General features: G+C 39.7%; 1 protein-coding gene across 2 annotated transcripts in view; it reads right to left on the bottom strand.

Moving 5' to 3' along the window:
* The window catches only part of cntln (centlein, centrosomal protein), a 354488-nt gene that overhangs the window by 45435 nt on the left and 286712 nt on the right, over nt 1-22341 (bottom strand). For both annotated transcript variants that reach the window (XM_078396868.1, XM_078396869.1), the window contains exons 23-24: nt 21724-21861; nt 18574-18759 (exon numbers count right to left, since the gene is read on the bottom strand). In XM_078396868.1, coding sequence (XP_078252994.1) covers nt 18574-18759; nt 21724-21861 — 324 coding nt within the window. The remainder of the gene's footprint in view (nt 1-18573; nt 18760-21723; nt 21862-22341) is intronic.

Below are 22341 nucleotides of genomic sequence, written 5' to 3'. Positions count from 1 at the left end.
AAATTTCCGCCTACTAACAGAATTTAGATGCTGCAACTGCCATGCCGGGATTTGAACTCAAATGCCTGGATTGTTAGTTTAGATCTCTGGATGACCAACTTAACTGTTGTGTCATCTCTCAGGTATTGCTCAAATGACAAGGTTAGGGGATATGGGGGTTTGTGTGTGACGACCAAGCTCTGCAGCTTAGATATTAATACACTCACATACATATATGCACAGCCAAAAAAATATACTGGAAGAGGATACTTAACGTTAAAGAAATTACCTTGCATATTTTTTTTGAAGAAAGGATTTTAAGAGAGGCTCTGCTGGTAGCATGAAAGCAGTAGAGGGAATAGTTTAAAGGTCGATTAGAGTGTAAGGAGTTGACAAATGGATTAAAAATTGTCAAATACAAGAGTTTGTATTCTCTGAATCTTATAATTTACATGAAACATCTATGCTGCAATGTGTGGAATAAATGCCTGAACAGCTAGCACTATAGTGGGCGGCACGGTAGCGCAGCGGTAGAGTTGCTGCTTTACAGCGAATGCAGCACCGGAGACTCAGGTTCGATCCTGACTACGGGTGCTGCACTGTAAGGAGTTTGTACGTTCTCCCCGTGACCTGCGTGGGTTTTCTCCGAGATCTTCGGTTTCCTCCCACACTCCAAAGACGTACAGGTATGTAGGTTAATTGGCTGGGTAAATGTAAAAATTGTCCCTAGTGGGTGTAGGATAGTGTTAATGTACGGGGATCGCTGGGCGGCACGGACTTGGTGGGCCGAAAAGGCCTGTTTCCGGCTGTATATATATGATATGATATGATATACTAAACTTGGCTTTCATTAGCTGTAAGCATGCAAGAGTGCCGAGAATTAAAATACTACTGCGCATTTTCTTCGTTTTACTTCAGTGATTGGTGTAATAATTTTTCCAAGAGATGGTTACAGCAATAACTATAATTAAAATTTGACCACACTGTATTCTTACATTGCTCTGTGGAGAGTTCAGAAGGGGAGAATAGTCCTGGAGCAAACAGCTTTCTTATTCTTGAGTTGCTCACTTGGATTAATGACAGCTGCCCCAAAGCAACTTAAACCTGGCACTTGACAGCAACCTCCATTCTTGACAACCTTGTCTAATAACTCTAATAACGTTTTGACCAGAGGGCATGTTTTAGACAACTGAAGTTTAATACTGTGCTTAGGATGACAGTGGCATTTAAATGCTGGCCTGCCCTTCCCAACAGTACGCACAGAAATCACAACAATTGATCTTAATCATAATTTATTATTCATGATTTATAAGAATATAATGTCACATTATCAGTATGATAAAGTGGCTACACTAGAATTGGAGAGACTCTTTAACCCAATGGAATGCACTTTTCGTACCTGTCAATGTTTCTGCAAGCATCTCTTTCATCAGTTTCCTACTCTGATGCCTGAATAAGCAAATCCAACTGCACTCATATTTGTGACAACTAATCTTTTCTTAAGGATTATCCTCATGATTTAAAAGACCTGTAGAAATCTGACCAGAGCTGTTTAAGGATTTATCATTCATTGATAAATCCACACTGAGGTACTATTCAAAAGCTGTAGCAATCAGTTACAACAAAGGTCAATTCTCCTTTGAAAGGTCAGCTTTTAAATTCAGAATATAAGAAACAGGAGCTGGAATGGACCAGTCAGTCCCTTGATACTGTTCCGTCATTCAATAAGATTACCTGTTATACTTTCTTGGCCTCAATGCCACTTTTCTGCTCTTCCCTTCTTCTTTAGATGTCTGTAATTTTCCATTCTGAATATATTCAATGCCTCTATCTCCACACCTCTCATGGGGTCGAGAATTTCATAGATTCACGTCCTTCAGCAAAAGATACCTCCTCCACCCTTCTGCTCTATTCTCTTTACACCCATGACAGTGTGGCTAAGCACAGCTCCAATGCTATCTGCAAATTTGCCGATGACACCACCGTGGTTCGCTGAAACATAGGTGTCAGTGTACAGACATAGAACACCTGGTTCAGTGGTGCTGCAACAACGACCTATCACTCTACGTCAATAAAACCTCGGAACTAAGTATTGACTTTGGGGAAGTCAGGAGACTACGTGCCGGTTTTCATTGGTGGGACGGCGGTGGAAATCGTTAGCAACTTCAAATTCCCGGGTGTTAACATCTCGGATGTCCTGTCACAGTCCTAACACATAGATGAAATCATAAAGAAGGAGCTCATGCCTGTACTTTTTTAGAACTTTTGAAGCTTAGAGATCTGGCATGCCACTGAATACACTAACAAACTTCTGCAGCTGCATGTTAGAAGACATCATGGTGCGCAGAAGCCTTAAGTCCCAAGCAAGTTTTGGGACAGCTACTTTCTGACAACAATCAGGTTCTTGCAATTATCTGCACAATCCTTCCTCAGCAATGGAACACTGCAGACCATGTCTTACACAACATCAGACTTATTTTCAAATTATGTTTTTGCACTAATGTTTGATTTTGCACATTTTCTTTTCTTTTTCACTCTCTTGTATAATTTATGTTTTGTGTGTTGTCTGAGTCCATGTGCCTGTGATGCTGCTGCAAGCAAGGTTTTCATTGTGCATGTACCTCAGTGCCTGAGCATAATGCAATAAACTGAACTGGACTTGATTTTATCTGATTCTGTGCTCTATCGCCCAATGACTCTAAAACCCTGTCTAACATTCTCACTAACACAAAAAGCCAGAGTAACTCAGCGGGATGGGCAACATCTCTGGAGAGAAGGAATAGGTGACATTTTGGAGCACATTGACTATGTCTTGATGGTGGTAATTAGGGAGAGATGAGAGCAGAACTATGTCCCACCAAGCAAATATTCTGCAAAGGCTGCAGAAAGTTTTCTGAGGATGGGGAAATTAACACAGTTTGGACAGCAACAGAGGATGTCACCTATGACCGAGAATTAGGCTGCTCCATTGTTCGGAGAGGCGGAAATCTGGTTGGAAAAATTCAATAGGGATCTGCAGGAAAAATGCACGTATGTAGGGCAAAGCAAGAATCAGTTATAGATTCCCAAAATGAATAGAAACACAGAAACATAGAAAATAGGTGCAGGAGGAGGCCATTTGGCTGATCATCCACAATCAGTAACCTGTGCCTGTCGTCTCCCCATATCCCTTGATTCCACTACCCCTAGAGCTCTATTTAACTCTCTTTTAAATTCATCCAGTGAATTGGCCTTCACTGCATTCTGTGGCAAAGAATTCCACAAATTCACAACTCTCTGGGTGAAAATGTCACTTCTCACCTCAGTCTTAAATGGTCTCCCCTTTTTTCTTAGACTGTGGCCCCTGGTTCTGGACTCCCCCAACATTGGGAACATTTTTCCTGCATCTAGTTTGTCCAGTCCTTTTATAATGTTATACGTCTCTATAAGATCCCCTCTCATCCTTCTAAACTCCAGTGAATACAAGCCCAGTCTTTCCAATCTTTCCTCATATGACAGTCCCACCATCCCAGGGATTAACCTCGTGAACCCACGCTGCACTGCCTCAATAGCAAGAGCATCCATCCTCAAATTAGGAGACCAAAACTGCACACAATAAATTAGAAGACCAAAACTGCACACAATATGATGCAAAGTATGCTTATTATTCTCCTGCCACAGTCTGCTTAAAAGCTAAAATATTGCAGGCTTTGGAAACTGAAATAAAAGCAGAAAATGCTGGAAATACTCATCAAGTCAGATAGTCCATTATCAGTTATGATGAAAGGTCATTGACCTGAAACATTCACCAATTTTCTCGTTTAACAGATGTTTCTGATTTGTTAGTATTTCCAGCATTTTCTGTTTTTATTTCCTGTTGCTGTCGGGCACCTGTGGCTTATGAGCAGGGTCAAAGATCGATCCCGTTGAGTTACTCCAGCATTTTGTGTCTATGTTCGATTTAAACCAGCATGTGCAGTTCCTTCCCACACATTTTGTCTGCTCCACTGCGAAATCTATTCAAGGTGTGTCATCACCCATTCCTTCTCTCCAGAGATGCTGCCAGACCCGCTGAGTTACTCCAGCATTTAGTGTCTATCTTCAAAGATCTATCCAATGTCAATCTCTCTTTGGTCTTCACTTAGGTATTGCTTCATTCTGAGCCCCGAATACATTTAATCTAATTGTTTCTTATCGTCATTTGCCAGCATACGCATGATGGACATTGTACTCAGTCAACAAGGTTGATTTGTGACTCATCAACGATAGAATTGTACTGCATCACTACCTTAGCCTTACTATAACTTCAGATCTTGGTAATTTCCCCACTTTACATTTTATCAAGCTAAACAAGCATCAAAGTCATGGTTGAAACAATTGCAAACATCTGCAGCCAGAATTGCCAAATAGATGATCCACTTCAGTTTCCTTGAGAGGTTCTCACCATTACAGAAGCTGGTTTGTAGCCAATTGGATATGCCATACATGATTTCATGAAACAGCTGAAAGCACCACTTACACTGAATTCTTTAATGGTTTGTCAACCTAATAAAGACTTGTAATCCAGAACTGGTCACACCTCATCCTGCTCCAGCACAGCTATATCCATGGCACAACATGGGAAAATGCATTGTCTACAAAACGAGAACAATTCCAATCCCACTCATTACAATGTTATCAATCATCAAGTTGATGGAATGTATTGTTGACAGTGTTATCAAGTACAGATGCTCCCCGGCTTACGATGCTTCGACTTATGATATTTCGACTTTGCGATGGTGCAAACGGCAGCGACGCATAGTGAGCCACAGCTCGCTTCTAGCCACGTGATCAGGTGTATTAGATGTATTTAGACTTACGATATTTTTGGTTTCCAATGGGTTTCTCGGAACATAACCCCTCGTAAGTTGAGGAGCACCTGTAGTGCACACAAAAGTGATTTGCTTGCAGGCAGTACCTCCGCCATAGTTTCCAAATAAGGATAAAAGAGCTGAAATCCAGAGCTGTGGTGAAACTAGCTGCTTTGACATTTGAACAAGAAGCCTTTGTAAGGTTGCACTCAATAGGTATAAAGAGAACAATTCTCAGGTGGTTGCTGTCATGTCAAGCAGAAAGGATGTATAAGAAGGAACTGCAGATGCTGGTTTACACCAAAGATAGACACAAAGTGCTGGAGGACCTCAACAGGTCAGGCAGCATCTCTGGAGAGAAGGAATAGCTGACACTACCTGTGCCCCCTCCCTGACTCTCAGTGTAAAGAAGGGTCTCGACTCCAAACGTCACCCATTCCTTTCTCCAGAGATGCTGCCTGACCCGCTGAGTTACTCCAGCATTTTGTGTCTGTCTCCAGCAGAAAGGAAGGTGATAATGTTTTTTGAAGATCAATCAACCCAGACCCAAGACAACTGCAGAGGAATGGTATCCCTGGTTCACCAAAACTTCAGCTGCTTCGAAAAGTTACGGATTGGAATTAGTACTTAAAATAAACAAATTTGCAGGAGTTCTGGAAATGGGATTAACTGAAAATTCCAACAGGGTGGATGTCTGGGATGAAGGTAGGAGAGGATGGTGAGTAGGAGTTGCATGCGAGAGTCTATACCTGCTGACTGATGCTTATGCACAGACCGGCCTATGTATCAGCTTTAATATCCACATGGTAGACACAACCTACTGGCAAGGTGTCGGCTAAGTCCAACCTATATTATGTTTCTAACAATATGCTTAGAGTAATAACGAGCATGGCATAATGAACACCGTCTTTCGAAAGTTCCCTGAAAGTGGCATTATAGGTAGATAGGGTGGTCAAGATGCTTTTGGTACATTGGCCTTCATCAGTCAGGGTACTGAGTACAGAAGTTGGGACGTTATGTTGCAGTTGTACAACACGTTGGTGAGGCCACATTTGGAGTATTTTATTCAGTTTTGCTCACCCTGTTTTTGGAGGAATGTCATTAAGCTTGAAAGATTGCAGAGAAGATTTGCAAGGATTTTGCCAGGACTCAAGGGCCTGAGCTATAGGGAAGGGTTGAGCAGGCTAGGACTTCATTCCTGCAGGAGGCTGAGGTGACCTTACAGATGTGTATAAAATCATAAGAGTTATAGATAGGATGAATGCAATAAGTTTTTTTACCCAGAGCAGGCGAATCAAGAACCAGAGTACATCGGTTTAAGGTGAGAGGGGAAAGATTTAAAAAGAATCTGAAGGGCAGCTTTTTCACACAGAGGGTGGTGGGTATATGGAACAAGCTGCCAGAGGAGGTAGCTGAGGCAGGTACTTTTACACATTTAAAACACTTTTGGGTATATTAATTTGAAAAATTGTGAGGGATATGGGCCAAATATATGCAAGTGGGATTAGAGTAGATGGGACATCTTGTTCAGCATGGACAAGTTGGTCTGAAGGGCCTGATTGTGTGCTGTATGGTTTTTAACTACTTTTTGACCTCACAAAGTCTTTGACTCCATCAGACAAGTGGGAGCATTGTTCTCAAATTTGGCCACTGAAATTCGTCTCCATCTTACATCTGCTACATTCTGGCTGCTGCATTGCACAAATATCCATCTCATCGCATACTCAGTCCACCTCAGTCAAGAATGGCTATGTCACCTCCCAACACTAATCTCAACCCATCTTACCACAATACACTACCTCCAACATGTTTCCTGCTAGAATGGAGATAATCGTCAAGACCATCTCTTCCACTTCAGAAGCAAAGGCTTTCTAATTTCAGACATCTCGTTGCTGTAAACCTGTATGCATATTTTAAACTTATGCTATCTTTTATGCCAACCTCAACTTGTTACCTGAAGAATATGAAAGAGTGGGTTTTTAACCAAACATCTGCAAAACCAAAGTTTTCTAACCATCTGGCCCAACTGTACAACTATTGAGCATTTCAAAGCATGCATCATTTCCAATTTCAAATGAACATTATCATCTTCAGGAAAATAGGACAGCTTTTGGTCTTCTAAGGCAAAGTAGATCAAGACTTCAAATTCTGTGCAAGATTTTGACAAATGGATATGTATTAATTATGCATAGGAGAATAGGAAAAAACATGGTAAATTAGAAAGATAAAGTCATTTGGAATTACATGATTGATCCAAATAAGTAATACATCTTCAGATTTAAAATAAAATAGAAACAGTTTTAGAACAATCTCTGGTGATGAGCAGCAGTATTTATTATTACTGCTCATAATTTATAATCAATTTTACTAACTACAGTGTTCATATGTAATAGATTTAAATCCAGCATGAATTATGAAGAAATACAGATAAAAGAATGCATTTCATATGGTAATGAATTGTACATATCAGAGAGTAAATGGAGGTTACACAGGATCCAAGAATGCATTACAGAGAACATAGAAATTTGGGAATTCATTATAGAGATTCGTTAATAGAATATTATAGAAAAATTAGACCAATTAATGTCCAAAATATGTTGGGTGTTAATTAAGTTACAGAAGTCATACTTAGTTATGTACAGTATAAATTAAGATTAATTTACAGTTAAAATCTTCTGGAGCTGATGTATTCAGACTGTGTTGTCAATGCTGTTTTTAAAATTATTTTTCGTGATGCGGGTATCATTGCGAAGACAGGAAGTTATTGCCGAGCATTTGAAGTACCTCTTCACCAGTGCCCACAGTAGAGGCAATTCTAATAGCCTAAGCGCCGGAGACTCAGGTTCGATCCTGACTACGGGTGCTGCACTGTAAGGAGTTTGTACGTTCTCCCCGTGACCTGCGTGGGTTTTCTCCGAGATCTTCGGTTTCCTCCCACACTCCAAAGACGTACAGGTATGTAGGTTAATTGGCTGGGTAAATGTAAAAATTGTCCCTAGTGGGTGTAGGATAGTGTTAATGTACGGGGATCGCTGGGAGGCACGGACTTGGTGGGCCAAAAAAGGCCTGTTTCCGGCTGTATATATATGATATGATATGATATGATAATTTAGTTTAGTTTTGAGATAGAGGATTGAAACATCCTATTCGGTCCACAGAGTCCATGTTGACAATCGATCACCTATTTACACTAGTAAACTCCCTACATCCACTCGGTATTAGGGACAATTTACAGAGATCAATTAACCTACAAACCTGCATGTCTGAGATGTGAGAGGAAACCGAAGCACCTGGAGGAAACCCAGGAGGTCGCAGGGAGAACTCCTCAAAGATAGCACCCAAGGTCAGGATCGAATCTGGCAGTGTCAGGCAGCTGCTCTACCAGTTGCACCACTGTGCTGCCTCCACAAAGTTGAAGGGAGATTTTGTTCTTCAAAGAGATTTCCTGCCTGGCATGGGGAAACAATTATACTTCACAAAATACAAAGTGCTGCAGGATCTCAGTCAGTCAGACAGCATCCTGTGAAGCGAATGGACAGATGATACAGTGGGTTAGGACCCATCTTCCAAAACGTTGCATATCCAATCCCTCCACAGATGCTGCCTGACCAGTTGAGTTCCTCCATCACATTGTGTTTTACTCAAGATTACAGCATCTGCATTTAAATTTTTTTTTCAAATATACTTCATACACTTATCCAGTGATAGGTTTACATTTTCTTTAGTTTAATAGGATCTTTTCATAAAGTGAGCAGATTGCAAGGAAGGAGGCAGGCAATTATTGTAGTGTTTCAGACTGCCATTTACTGTGTGCAGTTCTTGTCATCCAGCTGCAGGAAGGATGACATCACGGAGGAAAGGATGCAGATGAGATTCACCAGGATGTCACCTAAGCCTGCAGGCTTGAGTTGAAGGGAGACGTTGGATAGGCTGGGACTTTTTTATTTGGAGCCCAGGCAGCTGTGAGGGTGTTGCATTGATGTATACAAGATCATGAAGGATGTTAATAAAGACATCCGTCACTTTCCAAAGGCAATGAGTTCTAAAACTAGAGGGCATAGGATAAGGTGAGAAAGCAGATTTTAGTTTAGTTTAGTTGGAGATACAGCGTGGAAACAGGCCCATCGGCAAACTGAGTCCGCACCGACCAGCAATCCCTGCACATTAACACAAGCCTACACACACTGGGGACAATTTACACTTATACCAAGTAGACAAACCCAAGCCAATTAACCTACAAACTTGTACGTCTTTGGAGTGTGGGAGCAAATTGAAGATCTTGGAGAAGACCCATGCGGTCACGGGGAGAACCCATATAGACAGCACATGTGGTCGGGATTAAAACCGGGATCTCCGGCGTTGCAAGGCAGCAACTCTACCGCTCCTCCACCATGCCGCCCCAGATATTTACGATGGATCTCAGGAACAAAATTTTCACACAGGGGGTAGTATCTGGAATGAGCTGCTGGAGAAAGATATGGAGGTGGATACAATTGACTTTTAAAAAACATTGGACAAATGTATGGAGAGGAAGGGTTTAGAGGGCAATAGGGCAATTGCAGGTATCTGTAAATGGTACAATATGCCAACTTGTTCGGCATGGACAGGGTGGGCAGAAGGGCTTGTTTTAGTGCTGTACAGTTCTTTGATTCTTTGGCTAACTTGTTTAGTTGATAACTCTGAAAGTTTCAAAGTCAACAATAATAATAATAATGCAATGATAATAACAATGAACACAGAACCCTAATTTTAAGATCCACTGGCAGTATGATCATTTGGAAAGAGGCTCATAGTTTAGCAAATCAATCTGCTTATTCATTTTTAGCATTCTGCCACCCCTCCCCTCCTCCTCCTCCTCCTCCTCCTCCACTCATTGTGAAAATATGCATTGATGCATAATATGAACATAATTTTTTCTCCTCCACAAATTCCACCTAATCTAGGATTTTCTCAGTCAACAATGCAGGTACCTGACTTACTGATAGTGATCAGTTATTTTGACGACTATAATTACATACGCAAGCAAATTCAGAGGAAAGGTTGCACTGCTGTAAAATTGAGGATAAAATAAATGGTCTGTAAAATTTAAATTGATAGAGTTCAGGACAGTAAATTTAATTTTAAATGAAGCATTGTTGTGTGCTTATATCTCCATAGACAAGAGTTATATAATGAAGTATCCACACAATGAATGGGAAAAACACACTGTTTACTAAAGGGAATGAACTACCATGTGGCACAAAGAGTTGTGACTGTGTTTCCCCTGTGAGAATAAAAGGAGTAATCCACCAACTTTCCAGCTGTAAATGATGATAAAAAACAAATAGAACAATGCATTTTGTGTCTGACCTGCTGAGTTACTCCAGCATTTTGTCACCCATTCCTTCTCTCCTGAGATGCTGCCTAACCCGCTGAGTTACTCCAGCATTTTGTGTCAACCATTCCTTCTCTCCTGAGATGCTGCACTGAGTTACTCCAGCATTTTGTGTCTACCTTCAATTTGAACCAGCATCTGCAGTTATTTTCCTACACATGTAAATTGACTGAGCTGAGATTGGGCTGAAGTGCCATTCCATGCCGACGGCACCAGAAAGCTATGAGGTCCACCCAAGTTCCTCACTCCCAATCTGCTTGCTTGCCCAAAGTCTGGCGTTTCCTGCTTCATTTGGTCATGTGCATCCCTTTGTTAGTTCACCCACATGCTTGCCTGACTACTTCAAAGTCTGAGTGTTCAGCAATCAGTTCAACCTGAATACCTCCAAGCCCTTCAAGACACAAAGGGGTATATGCAAACCATCGAGGTGAAACCAGTAAGTGATAAAATCCTTGCAGTCCAACTGTTCAATATAAACTCCATTTTCAAAAATATCTCTCCGTCTTCTTGAATCCCTGGTTTCAAATAAAGCCTAACCACCAGCAGTTCCAAATCCACAAGAAAAGTGATCCAATTGTAGAAAACATCGACAGTTGAAAATATTGTAAGATTAAAAGAAGTTTTAACAATGACATAAAGAATAGCAAGTCTGACGAGTGCAAGAATTTAAGAAGCAGGACGAATTGATGAATGATTGATAAAAAAGAAGACAATTAACATGATCTTTTTTTTTAAATAGCCTCTCCAATTCTGTAAAACGGAAGCGTTTGGGAAAAATAAATGCAGATCCTGCAGAACCAAAACTAGCAGAACATATAATGAGAACATATAATGAATCAAATTTGAGGCATTAAACAAATATTCTGCACTCTACCCTGCAGAAAACAATAAATATAGTTGGATAATGGAAACCAAGTGTCAAATGAGAGAATTCAACGTTCATACCGCTGGGTGATAAGATACCCAAGCAAAATATGGGGAGCTGTTCCTCCAATTTGTATGTGGGCTCACTCCAGCAGTGAAGGAGGCCCAGGACATTAAATTCAGTGTGCGAATGGGAAGGGTAGTTAAAATAGTTTGCAAGCTGGAGATTACCCGTAGCTTCGGCGAACTGAGCGAGGTGTTCAGCGAAAAGGTCGCTGGAATAGTTAGGGATTGAGAAGTAGTCCAAAGCTGAGGATATGTTGCACAGAGGTTTGGGAGTGGTAGATAGCATTCCAGCAAGAAATAGCCTGGTTCTCTTTAATTTATACTAAGAGCGAACACATGAAAGTCTAAGATTGATTTACTATGCACATATGTAAACACATAAAGTGTAATGAACTGGTTTAGAGAGTTTAGGCACAATTAATTGCAGGGGAATCTGATGTAGTGACAGACATGGATTGAAAAAACAAAGGCAGACATGAGCACTAAATATTTCTGGACGCTAGGAGTTCCGGAAGGGAAAAAAGGAGGGGGACAAGAACTAGTGCACAGGTGATCGTTAGTCGGCATGGACATGGTGGGCCGAACGACTTGTTTCCTTTCGGTATCTCTAAACTAAATTAAACTAAACATATGATGGTTTGCTTGATGGGCCCTATGCGGCATGTAGCCCAGTATGACAGAGGAGTTTGGAATTGTCAAGGTCTAGTTACCTTAGCACCTTGCACAGATGTGCAAAGTATGGATATGTTGTAATCTTATACCATGGATGGTAGAGTGCATTAACAATCATTTCCACGTGGATTAGGGAAATTGATCTGGGCAATTCAGGTCACAGTTTTCCCTGAGCATACCTTGATATTTGTTCAGAATCTGACATACGTCGAATAATGTGATAAAGGCCCTCACATGGGTCTCCTCGGTATCCTGCATCCCCGCTCTTGCTCCCCCTCCCCCAGTCGTAACAGGGACAGAGTCCCTGAACTTAGTACCTGAACTGATGTACAGCACTTTGGTCAACGTGGGTTGTTTTTAAATGTGCTATACAAATAAAATTGACTTGACTTGACTTGTCCTCACCTTTCACCCCATCAACCATCACATACAGCACATAATTCTCTGACATTTTCGCCGTCTCCAACGGGATCCCACCACTAGCCACGTCTTCCCATATCCACCCCTTTCTACTTTCCGCTGAAACTGTTCCCTCCGCAACTCCCTGGTTAACTCATCCCTTCCCACTCCTCTCACCCCCTCCCCAGGTACCTTCCCCTGCAACCGCAGGGGATGCAACACCTGCCCCTATACCTCCTCCCTCGACTCCGTCCAAGGACCCTGACAGTTCTTTCAGGTGAGGCAGAGGTTCACTTGCACTTCCTCCAACCTCATCTGCTGTATTCACTGTTCTAGGTGTGGACTCCTGTATTCGAAAACTCTCTCAGTTTCACACCTTACCCTTCCATATCTCTGTCTCCCTCTCCCTTGACTCTCAGTCTGAAGAAGGGTCTCGACCCAAAACGGCACCCATTCCTTTTCTCCAGAGGTGCTGCCTGTCCCGTTGAGTTACTTCAGCCTTTTGTGTCTATCTTCAGTGTAAACCAGCATCTGCAGTTCTTTCCTAAACAATGTCATGCAATGAGTAGTGGGATTGATCAAGTTTACCAATTGAAATTGACTAATTGACTGTTAAATTGTGACCTACATCTTGTGTTCTTCATTCACAATAAAACAAGCAGCAAACCCAAAAGGAAGTTGGCAAAGACAAGCAATTTGAAGGGATCCTACGAGGCATTGATATGTCCATTGCCACACTGTTTCCTGCATTTTGCATTTATCCACAAGTAAATCCACCTGGAAATGATCACGAATGCAATCTAAGTTCTACAAAATTGCTTTCATACTCAAATCACACAAAAGGGCCCAATTTCTATGCCTAGGTACCTTCCCACAAGCTAGAAAGGCAAGTTAATTAAAATTAGAGCTCTCTGGGATACTCAAAGAGATAAATAAATAAAACATGAAGAACGAGTGCATGACAGATATCATGTTAATCATACAAGGTAGAACCAGGCTGATTACACAAAGTAAAGAGAAGGTAATAATAGGGGCAATGAGGGAAAGTATAAGAAAAGGCTGCCAATAGGCATAAAAGAGGACCAGATAAAACTAGACATATCACGGAACAAAAAGTGAACTACGAAGGCATGGCCAAGATACTGATCCAATATTTTACATCGGTCTTAACCGTGGAGGAAACTGCCTTTGCAGTCTGTTAGGTTCCGTACAGATCAGTTTAGTTTATTGTCCCAGTAAAAAAAATGTATACTTTTGACTGTGGATGAGCTAAAAATTGAGGATAAAAGCCAGCTGTACAGAAAGTGCAAGCAATAGTGGAAGTTGCATAAATAATGGCCATAAATTTTAAAACATCTAGAAGATGAAGAGTCCGAATGAGCGTGCCTGAAGATTAGAGTCCTAGCCATATCGCAATAGAACAGGCCCTTTGGACTAACTAATCCATGCCGACCAAGCTAGTCTCACTTGCTTGTGTCTGCCCCATATCTCTTCAACCCTCTCCTATCCATGTACCTGCCTAAATACTGTTTAAATATTGTAATCAGTTCATCTAGCAGCTCATTCCATATACCCACCATCTTCTGTGTGAACATTTTGCCCCGCAGGTCCTTTTGAAATCTTTACACTCTTAAATCTATCCCTTCTTTTTTTCGGTTCCCCTACCCAGGGGTAAAGACTGTGGCTATTCACCTTATCAATGCCACAACTTACTTTATGAACCTCTATAAAGTCACACCTCAACCTCCCACATTCCAGAGAAAAAAGTCAAAGGCCGTCCAGTTTCTCCTGATAATTAAAACCCTACAAACCCAGTAACATCCTTTTAATTTTTATCTGAATCCTTTCCAGTTTAATGACATTCTTCCTATAACAGGAAAGTTGCGGTACTTCAAATGTTTTGCCAACATATTGTACAGCAGAGAGATCTATGACTGTCGAAGCCTTGTTCAAAATACTACAACTGCAAACCACCTCAGTCAGATCAATCTTGTTCGGAAATGATAATCAGGGGCAGAATTAATTGTCATTTTGATAAGTGTGAATTGGGAAAGCCAGCATGGAATTTTGACTTGATAATTGTTTTGGATAAAATAATAAAAGGGTTGATGAGGGTAACACAGTTCTTTGTGTGTATATGCACTTACAAAAGGTGTTCAATGGTGTTCAATGAAGAGCCACATGAAACCCATAGAATTAAAGGAGCAAGAACAACATGGATGGAAAATTGATCAACTTAAGGAAACAGAGTAGATGTGGACATTGGCTTTTCATACAAGAGAGAAGTGTGGAAGTATGTTAATATAAATTAATATTAGGAACTGGGCTGAAGTCAATCAACAACATAAGTTCAAACTATATTGCCTTCACTCCAGAACCAAGTCACTCGAATCCTAGTTAATGATTGTGTGTGATCCTTTGGAAGCCGAACTCCAAGTTGCAGCTGACATACTCAGAAGTATATGAGGGACTGGGTCTTAAACAAAACATCCAAAAGTGAAGAATCACTACCAAACTCCCCCTGCTGCACAGCATTAACTTGTATTAATAGAGGTTCACTTTATATATCTTGCAAGCCCACATCTCATCATTATCTCTGGTGAGCAAGAGCTACATTTAACACCAGATGTCCAAAACTGGCAATCTATTCTAAGTTCTACCACAGCAAGACAGTACCAGAAGCACAGATAAACCACTTCAAAGATGTCCTCAAGCCTCAGTGATAAAATATAACCTCCCACTGACATGCGGTAATTCATAGTCTATGATGACTTAAATGGAGAAAGAACATTCAGGATGGCACAGAGAAGTGAATATTTTCATTATGCCATAAGGTCATAAGTGATAGGAGCAGAATTAGACCATTCGGCCCATCAAGTCTACTCTGCCTTCAATCAATGCTGATCTATCTCTCCTTCCTAACCCCCATTCTACTGCCTTTTCCCCATAACCCCTGACACCTATACTAATCAAGAATCTATCTATCTCTGCCTTAAAAATATCCATTGAGTTGGCCTTCACAGCCTTCTGTGGCAAAGAATTCCACAGATTCACCACCCTCTGACTAACAAAATTCCTCCTCATCTACTTCTAAATGAACCTCCTTTAATTCTGAGGCTAGTCCTATACTCTCCCACTATTGGAAACATCCTCTCCCCTCTATCCAAGCCTTTCACTATTCAGTACGTTTCAATTAGGTCCCTCCTCTTTCTTCTAAATTCCAGCAGGTTCAAGCCCAGTGCCGTCAAATGCTCATCGTATGTTAACCCACTCATTCTTGTAAATTCATTTTCATCGGGAGCATATGGAAGCCCAGAAAAAACGATAAAAGAAATTTACCGTTTTTCAAATTACCTACACTGCTGCCCTATCAGGCCCCTCAAAGCCAACAAATGTAAAGTAGAAGTGATCCTTGGTTGACTGTCTAAGAAGTGTTTTACTTAATGTATGCTTTGTAACTGCACATAAGTGATAAGATGGTGGAATGAACAAACAAGATGGTAACTTAATCAATTTAATATAGAAAAATATGAAGTCACACGATTCATCGTGAAAAAGTAGGTGCCACATAAATTAGAAGGCATAATTCTAAATAGGGTACAAGAGCAGTCACATTTGGGGGCATACGTGCATAATTCTTTGAAAGTGACAAGGCAGGATTAAAAAGTGATGAAGCAAGGATTTGGAATCATGGGCTTTATAACAGACGCATGAAGTACAGAGAAAATAAATTGGAATGAATCTTTGTACAACACAGGTTCAGCCATGACTGTGTCCACTTCCAAGCACCACGTCCTAAAGATGATAGACACAAAAACCTGGAGTAACTCAGTGGAACAGGCAGCATCTCTGGAGAGAAGGAATGGGTGACGTTTCAGGTCACCCATTCTCCAGAGTCTTGACCCGAAACATCACCCATTTCTTCTCTCCAGGAATGCTGCCTGTCCCACTGAGTTACTTCAGCTTTTTGTGTCTATCTTTAGTTTAAACCAGCATCCGCAGTTCCTTCTTACCCATCCAAAAGATGTTAAGCTCTTGGAGAGGTTGAAGAGAATTACTAAAATATTTCCAGTGATGATGTACTTTAATTCCCGGGAATTGAGAAGCTGGAATTTTTCTCGGTACAAAAGAGGTTGAGAGGTGATCTGAAAGAGGTATTTAAAATTGTGAAGGGTCCGGATAGAGAATCCGTTCCCATTTGCAGGGGCCACAAACAAAGGGAGAAAGAATGAAAAGGATTGTCTAAATAACCAAGAGTAATAAGAAGAACACTATTATTAAGCAGCAAATGGTTTGAATTTTGAATGCGATTCCAGTAGTGGAAGCAGATTCAATCATGGCATTCAAAAGAGAGCTGGACAAGTACTTGAAAGGAAAGATATTTCAGGGCTACGGGTAATTATCGGCAACCAGGATAATCTGGTTATTTCGTGCATAGAACCAACACAGACTTGATGGGCTAAATGGTTTTCTTCCTTGCTATGACCTCTGTGATTCTGTACATTTCTGTAAAATATTGAAGTCTGTTTCTTTAAACTTCCCTAATGCACATTCACTCTTAAGAAAACTTTATACAAATCTGTATCATTAAAGCAATTGTATTGTCAGATTGAAATAAAAGTTCTTATTCTTTATTCCTAATCATTTGCATTTTGACCTAGTTTTATGAATCTGCTTCTTCGTGTACAAATAAGATATAAATGTAGCAACATTCCGAATAATCCCTAGTTTACATTATTAACAAAACAGAATGTCCCCAAACAGCAAGATCTAAGCCATCCTGTTCATTAACAGGCACCCAAGCCTATTATTCTGTTTACCACTTAATAGATATTCACTGCCACAATTCAGCATTGTGTGCACAGAGATTCAATTTGTCCAAATCCCAGGTGCTAAGTAATCCTGATGGAGATTAACTGAATTTATCTCAGACTTCACTTCTACTGAAAAGCATCATAGTGAGATAATTTCTTGATGTTTATCAACTATCTGATGTTTATCAGATACACTAAGACTAATTTCCTCTCCTAGCTGGTTTCCTCTCAGCAACCCTTCCCTACTTCTGACCACTGTTGCATATAGAAATCTTAAATGACTGCAAATACTACTAGTTAAAAAGAAGACATTAAAAGTGAACCTGTGGCAGTTAAGCTATGAGAACTGAAAGCTTGGTCCACTGTTAAGAAATCCCAGTCATTATCAATATTTCAGAGGATTAAACAGCCCTGAGCATTTGGTCTATCCATTACACATTTAATGCAAGAAGAGATAATATTCATTTTTTTCTAATATAAATTCAAACAATTGCTCTGGGTTCATATTCTACAAAGCATCAACTTGTGACTTATTTTCAATTGACAAATATATCAATGGAAGCATAGTTTTGGGATACTCGGAAGTCTGCTGTTAAAACAGAAATAAATATGAAGGGTGGCTACTAAAGTGAACTGCACTATAGTCACTGGTCTTCCTCTGCCTCGGTGAATGGGGGGAACAATCAATGTGATTAAAAGGCTTTGGGGATGGATACTTTATTCTAATGACAACAAACTATCAACATTTGTTGCTATGAAACATTACAAAATGAAATAATAGCTTTATTCCCATGACAATGCATGTTTCTTGTGATCTTACAAAAAATCCCTTTAATTCAAATTACAAATTGTATAAATTTGGCTATATATCTGAAATATTATATGGTCCGTCAGAGTCATTCTGTTGAGAATGTTTCAATATTAGATTTAAGTTAGAGGCATGTCAGTTATTAAAATAAACAGCAACAGTAATTGGGGTAGTTCCAAAGAAACTGCAAATTACTTTCCACGTACACTCTATTAGAATGATAACAATACTATTGGGATAAAACTATTAAACAAAATCTCTAAATGAACAACCATGGGCTACTTACTTTTACTTGGGTTCAACAGTCCAAATATGTTTCATCACAAATCTAGAACCTAGTGGTAGTTTTACTGTTTTAAGACCCCCAGGGATTAGTTGCAGGCATCTTATCTGCACCTAATGCTACATTTGCATCACAGCCGAACCACGGATTCATGGTGCTGCAAACAGCACAAAGCTGGCAAGAATTGAATTATTTGCTAAACCATTTGGCATGGCATCGGCATCATGTTAAATAACTAATCAAACTTCACCCATCTATGTGACTGTTTCTCTCTCTCACAGGAAATTACAAGAAATATTCTATGATAAATTCTAAATTAAATATTTTCAGATATTTCAAACAAAAACTCAAACATTGTTTCAATTTATAAAAGTTTACCATTTAAAAATTAATAGGAAAGTAACAATCAAAATGTGCATTTAACTGGCATTACATACTGACTACAAATTCATACTACAAATTCAGAGAAAATTAGCAAAGCTTACCTTAACAAATGATACAAATTCTTCCACTCTTCCATTAGCAAGAGTCAATTTCTTTTGAACGGTTTCCAGAGCCTGTTCACTCTGCATTGCCAGCCCGTGCATCTGTTGTGAAGCTGTTGTCTCCAGTTCTGCCATTGCAGATTCTGCCTCAACCACTTTCGTTTTGAGGTCATGCAGTTTATGATTCTAAAATTCATGGAAAAAATTATGAAGTACACCGGAAACAATGACATTTAACTGAAGTGATATTATTCAAATATGCAATTAATGTAGATTTCACTTTATGAGGAAGCGACATCCCACTTTGCAAATGCTTCCAAGAACAAAAATATTAAGAGAATTTGCTCGTAGGATCTTCAGTTTGCTATTTTCACCCTTTAGTTTTAAATAAACTAAATTAGGGTTGTTTAATAATAAATTATGATAATAGACCTTTTTAATAATAACAAAAATATAACAAGCAATCCCATTGTGCTCGCATAATTGGAATTTTAATACTTATGTCAATAGATTTATTCATTTAGATCTGAAATAGGAAACGTTAGTGGAAATTTCATAACAGCAGCATTGGTACTAACAACAGGAGGCAGTTACTATTGCTGGTTTAAGTTTAAGTTTATGTTAGGTCTAGGTTTATTATTATCACATGTACAGTGAAAAGCTTTGTTTTCATGCTATTTAAACAGATCAGATGTACTATACAAAAATGCAATCAAATCAAATTCACGTCAGAGCAAAGGGGAAGATACAGAGTACAGGATATAATTCTCAGCATTGTAGTGCATCAGTTTCATAGAGCAGGGAGGAGAAGGAATGACCAGGAAAGGACAAGTCTTTGATAATGTCGGCTGCATTTGATTATGGCGACCAGGGAAATGACGTCTGCTGGAGATCTGTTGCAACAGTAAACAAACTGCATGGTGACTTGATCATAGTTTGCACAGGGGAGCAACAGACCCTCAAATATTCCTGACAACTACGACACAGAGAAGATAAATGTTAACTCTTCCAATTCTGACAGGTACCAAAAGACAGGTACTTGTCCAACTATATCTTTTGTGCAAATGGCACAAAAGGAAGTAAGTCATTGCTAAAGAAATGGGGGAAAAAAATAGACTTACACAAATGCAAGCCACGGGATAAAAATCAAGATGCCTTGAAATGGAAAATAGCATTATGCATGTCATAATAGAATTGAAGAATTTAGCATATAACAGATTTTAGTGGAGAGCATGTTTCTTCGTACACTCAAAAATATGTGCTGTCACTCCTAAAATATAAAGACAAACTTAACCTACCAATTTCACAGTAGTTTAAGATGTAACAGATGATGAATTCCAGAAATGTATATAATTTACAAGAACAAAGGAGGCCACTTGGTCCTCTATGTCTGTGCTGGGTCACTGAAAACAGCTATTAATTTAGTACCATTCCAATCAATAGGCTTGCAAAAGCCTCCATTTCAAGTACATATCCAATTCCCTTGTTAATTCATATCATGCACTTCAGGTGACTTGCTTGGGAAAGATGGAAAACTTACTGTAAGAGCTTGTTGCACTGTGGAAGTGGAAGCAGAATCAGTGTTGAATGGCATACTGATGACGTTTTACTTTTTTCAATCATTTCAGATACACTGATCACGCATAATGTGATAACGCATACTCAAGGGAAAGTTATGCTTGCCTGGATTTTCATTGCCTGTTGACAGTGCTGAATGTGCTGTTAAGGTGTCCTGCCCATTGTACTCTGTCTCCAAAATGCAAAGAATACATTTTGGAGGCAATGCACACAGTGAAGACACATGTTGCAGCATGGTTTGGTGTAATCAACTGAAGGTGAACTTGTAGTCAATTATATGCTTAAATTCTATCGCTGATTTTGTTTTGAGATCAGACTCAATTGAGTCTGCCCTCAAAGGACCAACTATTTTATTCCCTTTTTAATGGGAGCCACTATGGATATGTACCCTGTGAATAAAAGATGACAGGGCCAGCAAAAATCTAAAGGATTGGCTGTGATGGACGACGAGGTCACAAAGTGCTTGAGTAACTCAGCGGGTCATGCAGCATCTCTGGAGAACCGGTATAGGTGACGATTCGGGTCAGGACCCTTCTTCAGAGGTGTTGGTTTAGTTTAATTTATTATTGTCATCAGTACCGAGGTACAGTAAAAAGCTTTTCTGTTGCATGCTATCCAGTCAAAGAAAAGACATTCAAGACATCCACAATGTGCAGATAAAGGATAAAACAATCAGTGTAAGATAAAGTCCGATTAAAGAGATTAAAGAGTTTAAAGGTCTCCAATGAAATAGATGGGAGATCAGGGCCACACATTAGCTTGTGAGAGGACGGTTCAGTTGCCTGATACCATTGGGAAGAAAATGTCCCTGAATCTGTAGGTACTTCTGTATCTCTTGCCTGATGGGAGAAGAGGGAGTGACTGAGGTGAAACTGGTCCTTGATTATGCTGGTGAGCTTGCCGAGGGAGCGTGAAGTGTAGATGAAGTCGATGGAAAGGAGGTACCGCGTCCACAACTCTCTGCAATTGGAAGATTGCAGTTGGAAGATGGATTCGGAACCCTGCCTAGATTCCCATACAGCATTTGCCGATCTTACTTTAATTAACCATGTGGAGAGTGTAAAATATTAGCTGACTATAGGTTGGCAGTGAATACTAATTTCTTCAATAATGCCAGAATTCCAGCGTTCCTTCCACATTCCTTTTGTAATTTCAGATAATTAATTTAGACTTGCATTTCCCTTTCTCAAATCCTTCTCATTTCTGAAAATGGTCAGTTCCAAAGGTAAATAACTTGAAATATTAACTGCTTTTTTTCCTCCACAAATGATGCCTGACCTATTGAGTGTTTCCAGGTTTCTGTTTTTATTTTTGTTTTCATTTTGACAATCTTTCAATCAGCCTTTGTCTCTGTTTACAGTTCTTTATCTAATATGTACCACGTGTACAAACATTAAATTCTTATAACTGTAATTAATCTGATTTATTAAATTATATATTTACAAACAATATTTTACATCAAAGATATGAATATAATTATTTTACTCCAAATTCAGGTGTCTAAATCACATCTTCAAAGAAAACACTCTTTTTCCTAAATCTTACAGTCAGAACTTTGATCGACAGCCTTACCTTTCTGTCCAATTCTCCAGTGGTTTTACGGTGCATCTCCTGATAAGCTGACCTCTCTTTAGTTGCAACGTTAAATCTTTGCTTCAGTGACTCTGCAAATGCTTTCCTGGTAGAACTTTCTTCAGTCAGTTTGGTCACCTTTATAAAAACAAATATAACTGACCTGACATTAAATATTTAAGCAGCTGGTTTATTTACATTTCCCTGCATCACCATTCAAAGTACTTGCAAAGTATATGTTCTTGTCCTACACATGGTCAGTGCAATCAAGTGTATGGCACACAAGAAAACAAGAAGGAGGCACAGCAAATACTGAAAGTTGTCGTAAACAAAGTCAAAGGGAAATCAAGGAAAGACTATCTCGGAGATCAGTCTGACAATCACTGTCGCGGGCGTGAGAAAATATTCCTTGAAATTTATAGTCAACTGGAAGATTACAATTGGTATTGATCGGAAGTGCTATCATTGCCAATTACGGCAAAACCATTATTCTTGTATGTAATATCACTTTCACTAGCAATCAAAGTAAGTTCATAGTGGGTCTGTAACAACATTGTTCTGAAATACTGCCAAGGTTTCAAATTCAAAGTGATGAACACATGGATGTAGATAATCCCA

Source organism: Rhinoraja longicauda, chromosome 3, assembly GCF_053455715.1.
Source record: "Rhinoraja longicauda isolate Sanriku21f chromosome 3, sRhiLon1.1, whole genome shotgun sequence".
Classification (NCBI taxonomy): Eukaryota; Metazoa; Chordata; class Chondrichthyes; order Rajiformes; family Arhynchobatidae; genus Rhinoraja; species Rhinoraja longicauda.
The sequence above is the reverse complement of the archived record's forward strand: the minus strand, read 5'-3'. Positions and strand labels throughout refer to the sequence as shown.